Here is a 15,863-nt window from a genome sequence, read left to right as displayed (position 1 = left end):
AGTCATGAGCCACCATGCCCAACTGGTAGTTTCTTACAATGTTAAATGTACACTTAACTTACCATGTGACTCTGCAGTTGTTATCTTTAGGTATTACCCAAAATAAATGAAAACATATATCCACACAAAGACCTTCTACTCAAATATTCATAGTAGCCCAGAACTGGAAACAACCCAAATGTCCATGAGCTGATAAATGGAGAAACAAATTGTGATACATCCATACAATAGAATACTACTTAGCGGTAACAAGGATGAATCTTAAAGGCATTCTGCTAAGTGGAAGAAGCCAGATACAGAAGACTATAGCTTTCAATTCCGTTTATATGAAACTCTAGAAAAGGCAAAACTGTTGTGACAGAAGAGAAGTCAGTTTTTTCCAGGGTCCAGAGGATGGGGAGGGAGTTATGAGGGAAATGTTCTTTATCTTGGTGGTTATACTACTGTACCCATTTATCAAAGCACATTGAATTGTACGCTGAGAGTTTAACAATTTTAATGTATGCACTTCATACTTAATATTAAAGCTGACCTCCCTTCCTCATCCAAGAAAAAAATGAGATGATCCATAGCATCCTACAAAAGTTGCTAGTGACTTTTTGGTTTGTTTTTTTTTAACTTTTTAATATTTTTATGAAGTCTTAAATGTAAACATTTTGTGTGTTTCTTTCCATTGCAGTTATGATCCTCATTGATCCTTACATTGAGCCCTTTGGACATGATGCTAGAAAATTCCTTTGTGGCTTTTTTGTTTTGTTGTTTATTTACTTAAATTGACACATAAAAATTGTATTTATTTATGGTGTACGATATTTTTTGAAATGTGCATACATTGTGGAATGTCTAAGTTAAGCTAACATACCTTGCTTCACATACTTTCTTTTTGTGGTGAGAACCTTAAAATTTACTCTCAGCAATTTTCAAGTATACAATATGTTACTGTTAACTATAGTCACCGTATTGTAACCAGGTACCTTTTGATATAGAGCCTGTTTTAGGTGCATCACTATACGGATAACGGGTGGTGCTCCATGGCTACTAGACAGTCTTTATTCTTAGATCTTTTCATTGGACAGAGCTGGGATATTAAGATATGATATGATAAATACATTTTAGGTTTAAACTGGTGCTTTTAGTTTAAGTCTAGAACTATAGGATTCTTTCTTAACCTGGCTTTTCTTATGTCAGCATCTGTTTTGAACCATGCCCCAAATCTCAGTTCTCAATGACTTAATTAATGATTTGCTATATCCCACCCTATGCAAATAACAGTATCAGGGTAATAATTTCAGTACTAACACCAGCAATAAAGAGACTAAAAACAATTTTTTTTTTTTTTTTTAGTTTTTCCTTCCCCTCTTTCGATTACTTTTGTTCTAATGGTAAATCCTATTAAGAATGTACAATCGAATTACTGTGCTTTGAAGCCACTTCTAGAGTGCTTTCTCTCTGGTTAAGACCGCTAATTGGATGCACAGTTAGGCTAATTTGATTAATTTACCTTTACTTTGGTGTAATTCCTTTTTAAATTTAAATTTTGTTTTATAATTGAATTATTTACAGGCATACTTCTCTTTATTGGGCTTTGCTTTAATGCGCTTTGCAGACTGCGTGTTCTACAAATTGAAGGTTTGTGGCAACCTTGCATCAAGCAAGTCTATTGGTGCCATTTTTGTAAGGGCATGTGCTTACAGTATGTCTCTGTCATATTTTGGTAATTCTTAAAATATTTCACACCTTTTTATTATTACTGTATCTGTTATGGTGATATTTGATGTTACTACTGTAATCGTTTTGGGGCACCACAAACTGCACTCATGTGAGATGGTGAACTTAATAATTGTGTGTTCTGACTGTACCACCAACCGACCATTCCCTCTGGCTCTCCCTCTCTTTGAGCCTCCCTATTGCCTGAGATGCAGCAATGTTGAAATTGGACCAATTCATTACCCTATGTTGTCCTCTAAGTGTTCAAGTGAAAGGATTGCATGTTTCTCATTTAAAATAAAAAACTACAAATGGGAGCTTAGCGAGGAAGGCAAGTCAAAAACTGAGATAGGCCAAACATTAAGCCTCTTGCTCCAAACATTAGCTAAGTTGTGAATGCAAAGGAAAAGTTCTTGAAGGACATTAAAAGGGCTAGTCCACTGAACACGTGAATCATAAGAAAGAGAAAAGCCGGCCGGGCGCGGTGGCTCATGCCTGTAATCCCAGCACTTTGGGAGGACCAGGTGGGTGGAATCACAAGGGTCAGGAGTTTGAGACCAGCCTGGCCAGCATGGTGAAACCCCGTCTCTAATAAAAATACAAACAATAGCCGGGCATGGTGGCTCATGACTGTAGTCCCAGCTACTCGGGAGGCTGAGGCAGGAGAATTGCTTGAACCCAACAGGCGGAGTTTGCAGTGAGCCGAGATCGCTCCATTGTACTCTAGCCTGGGTGACAGAGTGAGACTCCGTCTCAAAAAAAAAAAAAAAAAAAAAAACACCTTATTGCTGATAGGGAGAAAGTTTTAGTGGTCTGGATAGAAAGTCAAACCAGGCTGGGCACGGTGGCTCACTCCTGTAATCCCAGCACTTTGGGAAGCTGAGGTGGGCGGATCACTTGAGGTCAGGAGTTCCAGACCAGCCTGGACAACATGATGACATCTTGTCTCTACTAAAAATCCAAAAAATTAGCCAGGCCAGCTACTTGGGAAGCTGAGGCAGGAGAATGTCTTGAACCCGGGAGGTGGAGGTTGCAGTGAGCCAAGATTGTGACAGTGCACTCCAGCCTGAGCGACAGCGTGAGGCTCTGTCTCCCCCCCAACACAAAAAAAGGTCAAACTAGCCACGGTATTCCCTTAAGCCAAAGCCTAATTCAGAACGAGGCCCTAACTGTTCAGTTCTCTGAAGGCTGAGAGAGGTGAGGTGAGAAAGCTACAGAAGGAAAGTTGGAACCTAGCAGAGATGGGTTCATGAGGTTTAAGGAAAGCAGCCATCTCTATAATGTAAAAGTGCAAGGTAAAGCACTAAATGCTGATGGAGAAGCTGCAGCAAGTTACCCAGAAGATCTAGCTAAGATTATTGAAGGTTGCTACACTTAATGACAGATTTTCAATGTAGACGAAACAGTCTTCTATTGGGAGAAGATGCCATCTAGGGCTTTTACAGGGGAGAGAGGAGAAGCCCATGCCTGGCCTTCAAAGGCCAGGCTGACTCTCTTGTTAGGGGCTAATGCAGCTGGTGACTTTAAGTTGAAGCTGGTGCTCATTTGCCATTCTGAAAATCCTAGGGCCCTTAGAATTATGCTAAATCTGCTCTGCTTGTGCTCTTTAACCAGAACAACCAAGCCTGCATGATGGCATATCTGTTTACAGCATAGTTTATGGAATCTTTTAAGGCAACTATTGAGACCTGCTCAGATAAAAATATTCCATTCAAAATATTACTGCTCATTGACAGTGCACTTAGTCATCCAAGAGCTCTGATGGTGATGTATAAGGAGATTAATGTTGTTTTCATGCCTACTAACACATAATTATTTTGTAGCCCCACAGAGTAATTTTGGCTTTCTAATATTACTATTTAAGAAATACATTTCTTTTTTTTTTTTTTTTGAGACGGAGTCTTGCTCTGTGCCCCAGGCTGGAGTGCAGTAGCGAGATCTCGGCTCACTGCAAGCTTCGCCCCCCTGGGTTCACGCCATTCTCCTGCCTCAGCCTCCCGAGTAGCTGGGACTACAGGCGCCCTGGCCGGGCGCGGTGGCTCAAGCCTGTAATCCCAGCACTTTGGGAGGCTGAGACGGGCGGATCACGAGGTCAGGAGATCGAGACCATCCTGGCTAACACGGTGAAACCCCGTCTCTACTAAAAATACAAGAAAATTAGCCGGGCGAGAAATACATTTCATAAGGCCATAGCTGCCTTAGATAGTGACTCCTCTGATGGACTTGGGAAAAGTAAATTGAAAACTTTCTGGAAAGGATTCACCATTCTAGATGCCATTAGGAATATTAGTAATTCATGGGAGGAGGTCAGAATATCAACATTAACAGGATTTTGGAAGAAGTTTATTCCAACCCTCATGGATGATGCTGAGGGGTTCAAGACTTCAGTGGAGGAAGTAACTGCAGATATGGTGGAAACAGCAAGAGAACTAGAATTAGAAGTGGAGCCTGAAGATGTGGCTCAATTGCTGCAATCTCACAAGAAAACTTGAATGGATGAGTTACTCCTTATGGGTGAATAAAGGAAGTAGTTTCTTGAGATGGAATACTGTTGCTGCTGAAGATGCTGTGACCTTGTTGAAATGACAACAAAGGATTTGGAATATTACATAAACTTAGTTGATAAAACATTGGTAGGCTTGAAAGGATTGACTCATTAAAACAATTTTTTTTTTTTGAGACAGAGTTTTGCTCTTGTTGTCTAAGTTGGGGTGCAGTGGCACGATCTCGGCTCACTACCACCTCTGCCTCCTGGGCTCAAGTGATTCTCCTGCCTCAGCCTCCTGAGTAGCTGAGATTATAGGCCTACACCACCATGCCCAGCCGGTTTTTGTATTTTCAGTAGAGACGGGGTTTCACCATGTTGACTGGGCTGGTCTCGAACTCGTGACCTCAGGTGATCCTCCCGCCTTGGCCTCCCAAAGTGCTGGGATTACAGGTGTGAGCCACTGCTCCCGGCCAAATTTTTTTTTTTTTTTTTCCGGAGACAGGTTCTCACTGTGTTGCCCAGGCTGTCCTCAAACTCTTGGGCTTAAGCAGTTCTCCTGCCTCAGTCTCCCAACTGGCCAGTATTACAGGTACAAGCCGCCACCACACCCAGGCTTGATTTCAGTTTTGAGAGACGTTCTCCTGAGGGTAAAATGCTATCAAATACTGCATGCTGTAGAGAAATCTTGTTAAAGGAAAAGTCAATAGATGCAGCAAATTTCATTGCTGTCTTATTTTAAGAAATTGCCCCAGCTATCCCAACCTTCAAAAACTCCACTCTGATCAGTCAGCAACCATCAACATGGAGGCAAGGCCCTCCACCAGCACACAAATATTAGGACTCTCTAAAGGCTCTGAAGATGGTTAGCATTCTTTTTTAAGCAATAAAGTATTTTTAGTTAAGGCATGTACCTAGTTTTTTTAGACATAGTACTATCGCACATTTAATAGACTACAGCATAATATAAACATAACTTTTATATATACACTGTCTCTAGCCAAAACCGCAGTATCTTTGCAGTGTGCCTATATGTGGTTCCAAAGAGAAATCTGTGAAACAAGATACGCTTAAGGGATTCTATCTACTATCCATGTTTTCTCTATCCTATTTATTACCTCTCCTCCTGCATGTGTTTTTTTTTTTTTTTAATGTCAAGGTTTATCTTTCCTTTAAAAATTAAGCATGTATTTTCATATTTCCTTCTGTTAAGAAGTAGCGTATTATACACATTTTTTTCCCTACATTGTGTGGTTTTTTTTTTTTTGTTTTTTTTTTCACCTTAGCAATATTCTGGAGATCATGGAGTCATGGTAACAGAGATATTCCTTGAATTCCTTGTCCTTATTACGGCAGTATAATACTCTATTGTGTGGAGATACCATAGCTTATTCAAACAGTCCCCTGCATATGGGTTGTTTCCAGTCTTCTGCTGTTACAGATAGTGCTGCAGTGAATAACTGTGTACATATCTTTTTGTATTTTTGCCAGTGATTTTTTGAGATACATACCTAAAAGTGAGCTTACTGGGTCAGAAAGTAAATCTATGTGTAATACTGCTGGATATCACTAACCAGTGAGTCAGAGTTTTTTCTCACAGCTTTGCTGAGTGTCTTATCAGACTTTTGTATATTTGCCATTTGGGTGAGTGAGAAACAGTATCTCATATTGGTTTGCACTTGCATTTCTTTCCTATAATGAGTGAGGTTGAACATCTTTTCAGTGGTTAAGAGTGGTTCCATTGCTTTTTTGTTGAGCTTTCTGTTAGATCTCTGTTCCCTTTTTTTTCTGTCTAGAACTGGAAGGGACATGAGACCATTTTGTTTAGTCTCTTGAGTTCATGACACTGATACCTAGAGAAAGAAATGATTTTCCTGAAGTTGTAAGTAGGTAGGATAGCCTTTTTTTTTTTTTTCATTTTTAGATTATATGTTAGTGATATTTACTCTTTCTGGTATAAGTTATTGATTCCCCTTCTCACCCATATACAGTTTGTCACCTTTTAACTTTGCTCCTCTTTGAGGAGTTCTTGCCTTTGGACTGAGTTATCTATAGGAGTTTGGAAGAAGGGGTGGGTGGGGAAGGAATTGGAGCAGTAAGATTCACAGTAGTTTTTGTGGGGCATGATGGGCTTGAATCATCATAGATAACAAGGAGGTTGGATTTCTGATGGTGGTTAGTGGGCACAGGAATATAAGGCAGATTGGATTTAATCCATTTCATTGTAAGTGGATTGGGAGCTTGAGGCTGACAGTAAAGTCCTTAGGATGTAATGCAGTGAATTGGTGATGGAAATGGTCTAGGCAAGGAGAACCAATTGGTGCAGTGTGTCTCTGATACTGTGACTACAGTTAGTGGCCCCTCTAGTGGATGAGCTATTGAGGAGAGAGTGGTTCCCAGCTGGCACATGGGGATTTCTGCCATGGCTTAATGTAGTATCCTGAGACTATCATATTGGTACAGCGAGGTTTTTTTTTAAATTTTTTATTTTTTATTGAGCTTCTCTATTAAAATAATATAACTTTGCCTTTCTGTAGAATATATGTTTAATGCATGTTAATCTAAATAAGTATTTGTTGTTTTTGTTCTTATTTCAGGCTACAGACAAGAGGAAAGCTTTAGAAGAGACCAAAGCCTATACAACACAATCTCTAGCTAGTGTTGCTTATCAAATAAATGCATTGGCCAACAATGTACTCCAATTGCTGGATATCCAAGCCTCTCAGCTTCGGAGAATGGAGTCTTCCATCAATCATATCTCACAGGTAACAGCTTATAAAATGCTTTAAATTCAATTTCATTAAACTGTAGCATATGCCAAAGAAGTAAATAGCCCGCATGTATGGATTTCTGACTCATCTTACTGGTGATAATCACTATCATGTTTTAGTTTGGTAAACCTGCTGTTTTTCTTTTAGTCCTTTTTTTATCATGATAAAGTAAACATAACATAAAATTGACCATTTTAACCATTTTTAAGTGTATAATTCAGTAGCATTAAGTACACTCACATTGTACAACTGCCACCACTGTCCTACTCTTAAGAGCTTTTCTGACGTAAAGTTATTTGTACATAATTAAAGAAGTAAGTTTTGACACAGATGTATACCCAGGTGACCATCAACACATTCAAGATAATGAACCATCCCCTCTCCCCGTGCCAAATTTCTTCATTTTCCTACGTAATCCCTCCCTCCTGTCCCCTGTCCTTAGGGTTTCTGTCCCTAGAGATTAGTTTAAATTTTCTAAATTTTTATATAAATGGAGTCATATAGTATTTACTATTTTTTTTTTGGTCTGGGATGTTTTACTATGCATAATTATTTTGAGATTCATTCATGTTTTTGCATGTAAAAGTAGTTCACTCTTTATTGCTGAGTAGTTTCTATTGTTACACATTTTGTTTATGTGTTCACATGTTGATGGAAATGTGGGTTGTTTTTAGGTTTTGGCTATTACAGATCCCATGAGAACATTGGTATGCAAATCTTTGTATGGTCATATGCTTTTATTTCTTTTGGGTAAATACCTCTGTGCAGAATGGATAGGTCATGTGGTAGGTGTCTGTCTGACTTTAGAAGAACCTGCCAAATTGTTTTCCAAAGTGGTTATACCACTTAGTTTGCTGAGTGTTCTTATCAGGAATGGGTGATGAATTTTATCAAACGCTTTTTTGCATTTGTTGAAATGTTCATATATGTGTGTGTGTGTGTATGTATATATATGTCTATTAATATGGTGAATTACATTGGTTTGTGTGTGTATTAGAAATTTTTGCTTCTGTACTCTTGAGTGCTATTGGGCTGTGGTTTTCTTTTCTTGTAATGCCTTTGTCTGGTTTTGGTGTCAGTGTAATGCTGGTTTTATTGACTATATTGGGCAGTGTTCCCTCTGGACCTGGAGTATTCTTGGTGAAAACGATTTTAACTACATATTTAGTTTCTTTTGTGGATACAAGCCTATTCTGTTTATCTGTTTTTCCTTGAGTGAGCTTTTTGTCTTTTTAGGAATTTAGCTATTTCACCTAAGTTGACAGATTTATTTGCATAAAACTTTTGTAATAATCCGCCTGCTTTTTTTTTTTTTTTTTTTTTGAGACAAGAGTCTTGCTCTGTTGCCCAGGCTGGAGTGCAGTGGTGTGATCTTGGCTCACTGCAACCTCTACCTCCTGGGTTCAAGCAATTCTTCTGCCTCAGCCTCCCAAGTAGCTAGGATTACAGGCCATCGCCACCACGCCCAGCTAATTTTTTGTATTTTTAGTAGAGATGGGGTTTTGCCATGTTGACCAGGCTGGTCTCGAATTCCTGACCTCAGGTGATCCACCCACCTTGGCCTCCCAAAGTGTTGGGATTTCAGGCGTGAACCACGACACCCTGCCTAATCCCTTATTTTAAAAATATCTGTAGAATCTATAATAATTTCACATTGCTCATTCTTCATATTGGTAACTAGTGTCATCTTTCTTTTTTAAACTAATCATTGTGGCTAGTTTTCCAACTTTATCAATATTAAAAAACATCTTTGGCCTTATTAATTTTCTATTTTTTTGTTTTCTGTTGCATTGATTTCCATGTGACCTTTATTATTTCTTTTTCTTTTGCTTACCTTGGGATTGATTTGCTCTTATTTCATACTGTTTTGTTTTTTTTTGAGATGGAGTCTTGCTCTGATGCCCAGGCTGGAGTGCAGTGGCATGATCTTGGCTCACTGCAACCTCCATCTTCCAGGTTCAGGCCTTTCTTGTGCCTTACCTCTCCAAGTAACTGGGATTACAGGTGCACCCCATGCCCAGCTAACTTTTTGTATTTTTAGTAGAGGTGGGGTTTCACCGTGTTGGCCAGGCTGGCCTCAAACTCATGGGCTCAAGTGATCTGCCTTCCTTGGCCTCCCAAAGTGGTAGGATTGCAGGTGTGAGCCACCACACCTGGCCTTATTTTATACTTTATTAAGGTGAAAGCCAAGGTCATTTACTTGAGACCCTTAATCTTTTCTAACATAGGTGTTTAGCTCTGTAAATGTCCCTCTAAATAGTGTATTATTGGGAGATCGAGGCGGGTGGATCATGAGGTTAGGAGTTCAAGACCAGCCTGGCCAAGATGGTGAAACCCTATCTCTACTGAAAATACAAAAATTAGCCGAATGTGGTGGTGGGCACCTGTAATCCCAGCTGCTCCCTCGGGAGGCTGAGGCAGATAATTGCTTGAATCTGCAGTGGGCCGAGATCGTGCCACTGCACTCCAGCCTGGGTGACAGAGCGAGACTTTGTCTCAAAAAAAAAAAAAATAAAAATAAAAATAAAAAAAAAGTAGTGCATTAGCTGTATCTCATACATTTAGATATGTTGTGCTTTCATTTTCATTTAGCTCAAAATAATTTCTAAGTTTGCTTTTTTATTTCTTTCTGACCCAGGGGTTATTGGAAATGTGTTACTTAGTTTGCAAGTATTTTGGGGTTTTGCAAGGATATTTCTGCTGTTGATTTCTAATTTAATTTCTTACTCGTCAGAAAAATATACCTCCTATGATTTTTTTTTTTTTTTTTTTACATTAAGTAGTTTTCCCCCCAGCTTTATTGAGGTATGGTTGATATAAAAAGCATATACATTTAAGATGTACTGTGTGATGTTTTGAGATGCATATACATTGTGAAATGATTACCACCATCATGCTGACTAGCATATCTATCACCTCACACAGCTACTTTTTTTATGTGCAGCGAGAGCATTTAAGATCGCCTCTTTTAGCAAATGTCAAGTCTGTAACACTATGTTATTAACTATAGTCATCATGCTGTGCATTAGATCTCCAGAACTTATTCATCCTGCATAGCTAAAACTTTATACCCTTTGAGCAACAGCTCCCCTTTTCCCTTACCCCCAATCCCTGACAACCACCATTCTACTCTCTGCTTCATTGAGCTTTGATTTTTTTTAGATTCCACATCTGAAAAAGTGAGATCAGTTTTTGTCCATCTGCGCCTAGCTTATTTCACTTACCATAAGGTCCTTCCCAGTTTGTGTCATGTTGCAAATAACAGGATTTTCTTTTTTTAAGATGAATAATAGGAATAATAGTCCATTTAAATAAATGTATATGTATACCTGCCTCCCATATTTTCTTTATTCACCCAATGATAGACACCTAGATTGATGCTGTGTCTCGGCTATTCTGAATAATACTTTATATGCTTTGAGTGCTTTCATATTTATTAAGAATTGTTATATATCCCAGAATATGCTCTGTCTTGGTAAATGTTTTGTGTGTATTTGAGAAAAATATGTATTTTTCTCTGGTTGGGTGGAATGTCTATAAATCTCATTAGGTCAAGTTGGTTGATAATCAGTTCTTTTGTGTCTTTACTGATTCTGTCTGATTTATCAATTATTAAGGGAGGTAAATTGAAATCTCCAAATATAATTTTGAATGTCTATTTTTCTTTGCATTTTTGTCTTTTTTCTGTTTCATGTATTTTGAAGTGATGTTATATTAGGTACACAAATGCTTTGGCTCGTTAGGTCCTCTTGATGAATGGACCCTTTATCTTTGTAAAGAGACTGTTTTTATCTTGGTAGTATTCTTCAGAAATCTGTTTTGTCTGATGTGAATACAGCCATTCCAGCTTTCCTTTTATCTTCTTTTTCTGCCTCCTTGTGTGTTAATGGAGTGATTTTTTTTTGGGTGGGGGGCTGATTTGCTGTAACACTTTGTTCTGCTTCTCTCTTTTATTATTTCATTCATGTTTGCCTTAGGGCTTCTGGTAAACATCTTTAAACTTATTAATATCACTTGAAGGTACACTATGTTATTACTTCAGGAGTGTGCTAAGACTTTGTAATAGTTGATACCACTTCTCTCCTGTCTTAGGGCTGTTGGTGTCATGGACTTTCTTTTTTCTTTTTTTCTTTTATTAAGACGGAGTCTCCCTCTGTCACCCAGGCTGGAGTACAGTGGCGCGATCTCGGCTCACTGCAACCTCCACCTCGCAGGTTCAAGCAATTCTCTGCCTCAGCCTCCTGAGTGAGTAGCTGGGATTACAGGTGCCCGCCACCACGCCCAGCTAATTTTTGTATTTTTACTAGAGACAGGGTTTCACCATCTTGGCCAGGCTGGTCTTCAACTCCTGACCTCATGATCCACCCACCTTGGTCTCCGAAAGTGCTGGGATTACAGGTGTGAGCCACCGTGCCTAGCTCGTGTCACGCATTTTCTTTTTGTGTATGTTTTAAACCCCATGATGCTTTGCTCTTTTTTTTTTTTTTTTTTTGAGACGGGGCTTGCTTTGTTGTCCAGGCTGAAGTGCAGTTGCATGATGTTGGCTCACTGCAACCTTTGCCCCCCGCTTCCCCCACCCCACCTTCCCAGTTTCAAGTGATTCTTATGTCTCAGCCTACTGAGTAGCTAGGATTACAGGTGCATGCCACCACACTCGGCTAATTTTTGTATTTTTAGTAGAGACGGGGTTTCACCATGTTGGCCAGATTGGTTTCAAACTCCTGACCTCAAGTGATCTGCCTGCCTCGGCCTCCTAAAGTGCTGGGATTGCAGACGTGAGCCACTGTGCCTACCTGTTATTTTTGTTTTGAAAAGCAATCAGCTTTGAATGAGATTTAATATGAGGAAAGTAATTCCTCTATATTTACCCATAGTTACTATTTCTGATCAGAAAATATACATTATATGATTTGAGTCCTTTCAAATTTGTTGGGAATTTTTTTTTTTTTTTTGGAGACGAGTCTTGCTCTGTCTCCCAGGCTGGAGGGCAGTGGTGCTGTCTTGGCTCACTGCAACCTCTGCCTCCTGGGTTCAGGCCATTCTCCTGCCTCAGACTCCCAGGTAGCTGGGACTACAGGCATGTGCCACCATGCCCAGCTATTTTTTTTTTTTTTTTTTTTTTGTATTTTTAGTAGGGATGGGATTTTACCATGCTGGCCAGTCTGGTCTCCAACTTCTGACCTCAAGTGATCTGTCAGCCTTGGCCTCCCAAAGTGCTGGGATTACAGACGTGAGCCACTGCGCCCGGCCGGGAATTGTTTTATAGCCCAGAGTTTTGGTGGTTTTTATTCCCTTGGAATCCTGTAGCATGAAGTGTTGCTCTATTCTGCTGGTGATGAATTCTTTCAGCTTTTGTATATCTGAAAGAGATTTTTGCTTTTTATCCCTGTTTATTATTGTGGCAGAATATGCCTAAGACAAAATTGATCATTCAACCATTTTTAAGTGTACAGTGGCATTAAGTACCTTCACATTGTTTTGTAATTATCACCACCATTCATCTCTAAAACTTCTTTCCTTTTTCCAGACCAAAACAATTGTACCTGATAAGCACTAACTCTCCATCCACAAGTGATCCACCCACCTCAGCTTCCTGAGTAGCTGGGACTATGGACATGTGCCATTGTGCCTAGCTTATTTTCATGTTTGGTGGTATCCTATTGCCTTTTTAGATTTTAGGACAAAATTGGTATAGATTGGAACTTTGCTCAAATAGTTTTTTTTGTAGAACAGAATCTAGTATAAAGTGGTTCATGCTGGATCTTCAGGACTTGCACAATGTCTGGCAAATGATTGGTTTGCAGTAAGTGTTTACTGAATTAAAATAAATCTCTTGGCCAGGCAAGGTGTCCTGTAATCCCAGGACTTTGGGAGGCCAAGGTGAGTGTATCACTTGAGGTCAGGAGTTCGAGACCATCCTGGCCAACATGGTGAAACGCTATTTCTACAAAAAATACAAAAATTAGCCGGGGTGTGCTAGCAGGCACTTGTAATCCCACCTACTCTGGAGGCAGGAGAATCACCTTAACTCGTAGGCAGAGGTTGCAGTGAGCTGAGATCACGTCACTGGACCTCAGCCTGGGCGACAGAGTAAGACTCCATCACACACACACACACACACACACACACACACACACAAGCACAAAAGTCTTTGCAAAATTATTTAGGAAAAGTATAATAGAACCTAGTTTTTAGCTGATTCTTATACATGGATTATAACTAGAGGATCACTGTACATTTTATGTATAGGCAGTCATAATTTTGAATGGTTATTAAAGATTATAAAAAAATGGTGATGTAAGCTGAAGGTATACAAAACAATCTTACTAATCAGTGGCTAAAATTATGGTTGTTCTGTGGTCTGTAAAATTTTTTGTCCAAACATTAAAATCTCTCTTTTTGTTATAGATGAATAGAGAAATGGAAAAAAGTTATGCTAACATTTAGTATACCATCATGTAAAACATTCGAGGTATTGAGAATTAAAGGGTTTTCTTTCTTTGTTAAAAAAGTAGTTTGACTAGCACTTGCTACCTTCTCACTGTATAAGTTGTTATGAAGCACACATTTTTTCTGTGCCTTGGCAAATTGTCTTTCTCCTTTGTCTGTGTGGATCAGCTCCTCCCAACATTTTATCCTTTGGATTTTAAATGTTGTGACGTATTCTAGAGTTTCTTTAATGTAAAATTTTTATGGGTATCATTTTATCTGTAGTATCTTCTTCCCTTTCATCTCAGCCACTTTGTTCATTTATGTTAATAAGTGCCTTCACGATATTCTTCTGGCTGCATATCTGTAGTCTCCTGAATGGCAGCAATGTCAACATTCCTATATGCATTATTTCTATTTTAATCCTATTTACATTCAATTCGAATTTCACCTCTAGCATTGTCACTTTTCTTGTCTTTGCTGCATTTTCATCTTTGTTGGCCAGTTCTCTCTTTGATAGCCACTTTTGTAAAATGTCACGAAGGCTTATCATTTAGGGGACAAGGAAGCAGCATGACTATGTACTTTGTAGTCTGTGGATGAACTTAATATCAGACGTACAGAGACCATCCACCAATAAACTTTGAAACAAAGACACGATTGGTCACCAGTAATGATGCTCATCTGTTACTTACGTGGACTTAAGACCTAGCAGCAAAGTTTGTACTTTGTGTAATTATTTATAGTTCTTGTGGTAACTGAAATTTATTTTTATGTTTTTCTGAGACAGAGTCCTGTTGTTGCTCAGGCTGGAGTGCAGTGGCACAGTCATAGTTCACTGTAGCTTCAAAACTCCTGGGCTCAAGTGATCCTCCCGCCTCAGCCTCCTGAGTAGCTGGGACCACAGGTGCACACCATCATAACCAGCTAATTTTTTTGGGTGGTGAGGTAGAGAGGGATCTTGCTATGTTGCCCAGGCTGGTCTTAATTTCCTGGCTTCAAGTGATACTTCCATCTTGGCCTTCCAAAGTGCTGGCACTACAGATGTGAACCACTGCACCTGACTGTAACTGAAATTTAAATTGTGTAGTTGGAGGACTGGTGTTAACTAAAATATGGTAACTGAAATTCATGCATATCAGAACTGTGCAAAACAACTTCCTGTATTTCGTTTCTTCAATAACAAAACATTTTCAAATTATTTTTCCTCTTTATTTAATTATGAGTATTCTCTGTGTTCTGCTGAGCTTACCGAATTCAATTCTCATTCTCTGGAAGATGTCTTAATTCATACAGATGTAGTTATTTCAGTAGATTTAAAAATAAAGCTGTTAATACTATCAGTTGACTTACTGAATCATAAAATTAAGGTGACTAGGTAAATGAAGCTTTTGTAATTCTGTAAATTACATTGAATTACTTGGAACTTTTAAATGCAGCTGAAATCTAGGTGGCTAAATTTACTTAAAAACAGGCTTTTTGGGGGGCATTTATTCTTAATTGGGGAAGTAAAAAGAGTATTTTCTTGCTCTTCCAAATTGCTGTTCTTAAAACATTGCTTAAGTAAATGCATTGTAGTGAAAGAAATTTTTTTTTAAATCTCTCAGAGCTTTATGAGGGATCTGCCTCTGTCATACCTGTTGAGTGGTGTGTTTTTAGTTAAAATTCTGCTTTATAATCTCTTAATATAGCACAGATTATGTGCCAATTAGGAAATAATCTCAAAATTTAGAATTCAGAGCTTGTTTGAGTTTTCAGTTTCAAAAAATTTTTAAACTAAAAAAAAAAAAAATCTCCAATTCTATCAGGACTTGGATAAATTAAATCTTTAATTATTTCAGGAAAGAGTCCCTTTCCTTTCAGTGTGGAGCTTTTAACTTTCTGTTTGTGTGTTGGCATGTTTTAGATTTATAAAGTTTTCTACTTTAACAATTTTACCCCCCATTTTTCCCATCTTAGATTAATAGTTACCAAATATTAGTAGCTTTCTCTGGTAAAGTAATTACTGAGAAGTCCTTTCTGTAACCAATATTCACTTCTTATTTTGTAAGTTTTTAAAAGATTCTTATAGTGATATTTCTTGTGGCACAGTAGTCATCTAAAGGTAGCCAGTCACTTTTCCTGGAAGATATAGGAAGTAATATTAGGAGAAAGTATGCAACTGTTAAATTCTTTTATATCACCAACTTTTTCACGATTAAAGTATTTGCTTAGTAGAGTGCTTAGCAATGTCCATTATGATTTCTTTTTCCATTGGCAATTTTGGGCTTTCCTCAAATCATGGAACTTAGAACTGGAAGGGACATTAGATCATTTGGTTTATTCTCTGATTTTATAGGTCGTGACACTGATGCCCAAAGAAATAAATGATTTACCTGAAGTTGTAGGTAGCTAGTATAACATTAGAAATCAAAAGATGGGCATCGACTCATAGATGATCCCTTGGTTTTCTCTTCTGTACTACAATGCCT

At 38.6% G+C, this 15,863-nt stretch overlaps 1 protein-coding gene across 17 annotated transcripts in view; it reads left to right on the top strand.

The window, feature by feature from the left end:
- Window positions 1-15,863, top strand: part of ABI1 (abl interactor 1) — a 118,082-nt gene that overhangs the window by 31,025 nt on the left and 71,194 nt on the right. For all 17 annotated transcript variants that reach the window (XM_050804546.1, XM_050804544.1, XM_050804542.1 and 14 more), the window contains exon 2: window positions 6,790-6,957. In XM_050804546.1, the coding sequence (XP_050660503.1) occupies window positions 6,790-6,957 (168 nt within the window). The remainder of the gene's footprint in view (window positions 1-6,789; window positions 6,958-15,863) is intronic.

This window comes from Macaca thibetana, chromosome 9 (genome assembly GCF_024542745.1).
Source record: "Macaca thibetana thibetana isolate TM-01 chromosome 9, ASM2454274v1, whole genome shotgun sequence".
NCBI classification, from domain to species: Eukaryota; Metazoa; Chordata; class Mammalia; order Primates; family Cercopithecidae; genus Macaca; species Macaca thibetana.
The sequence above is the reverse complement of the archived record's forward strand: the minus strand, read 5'-3'. Positions and strand labels throughout refer to the sequence as shown.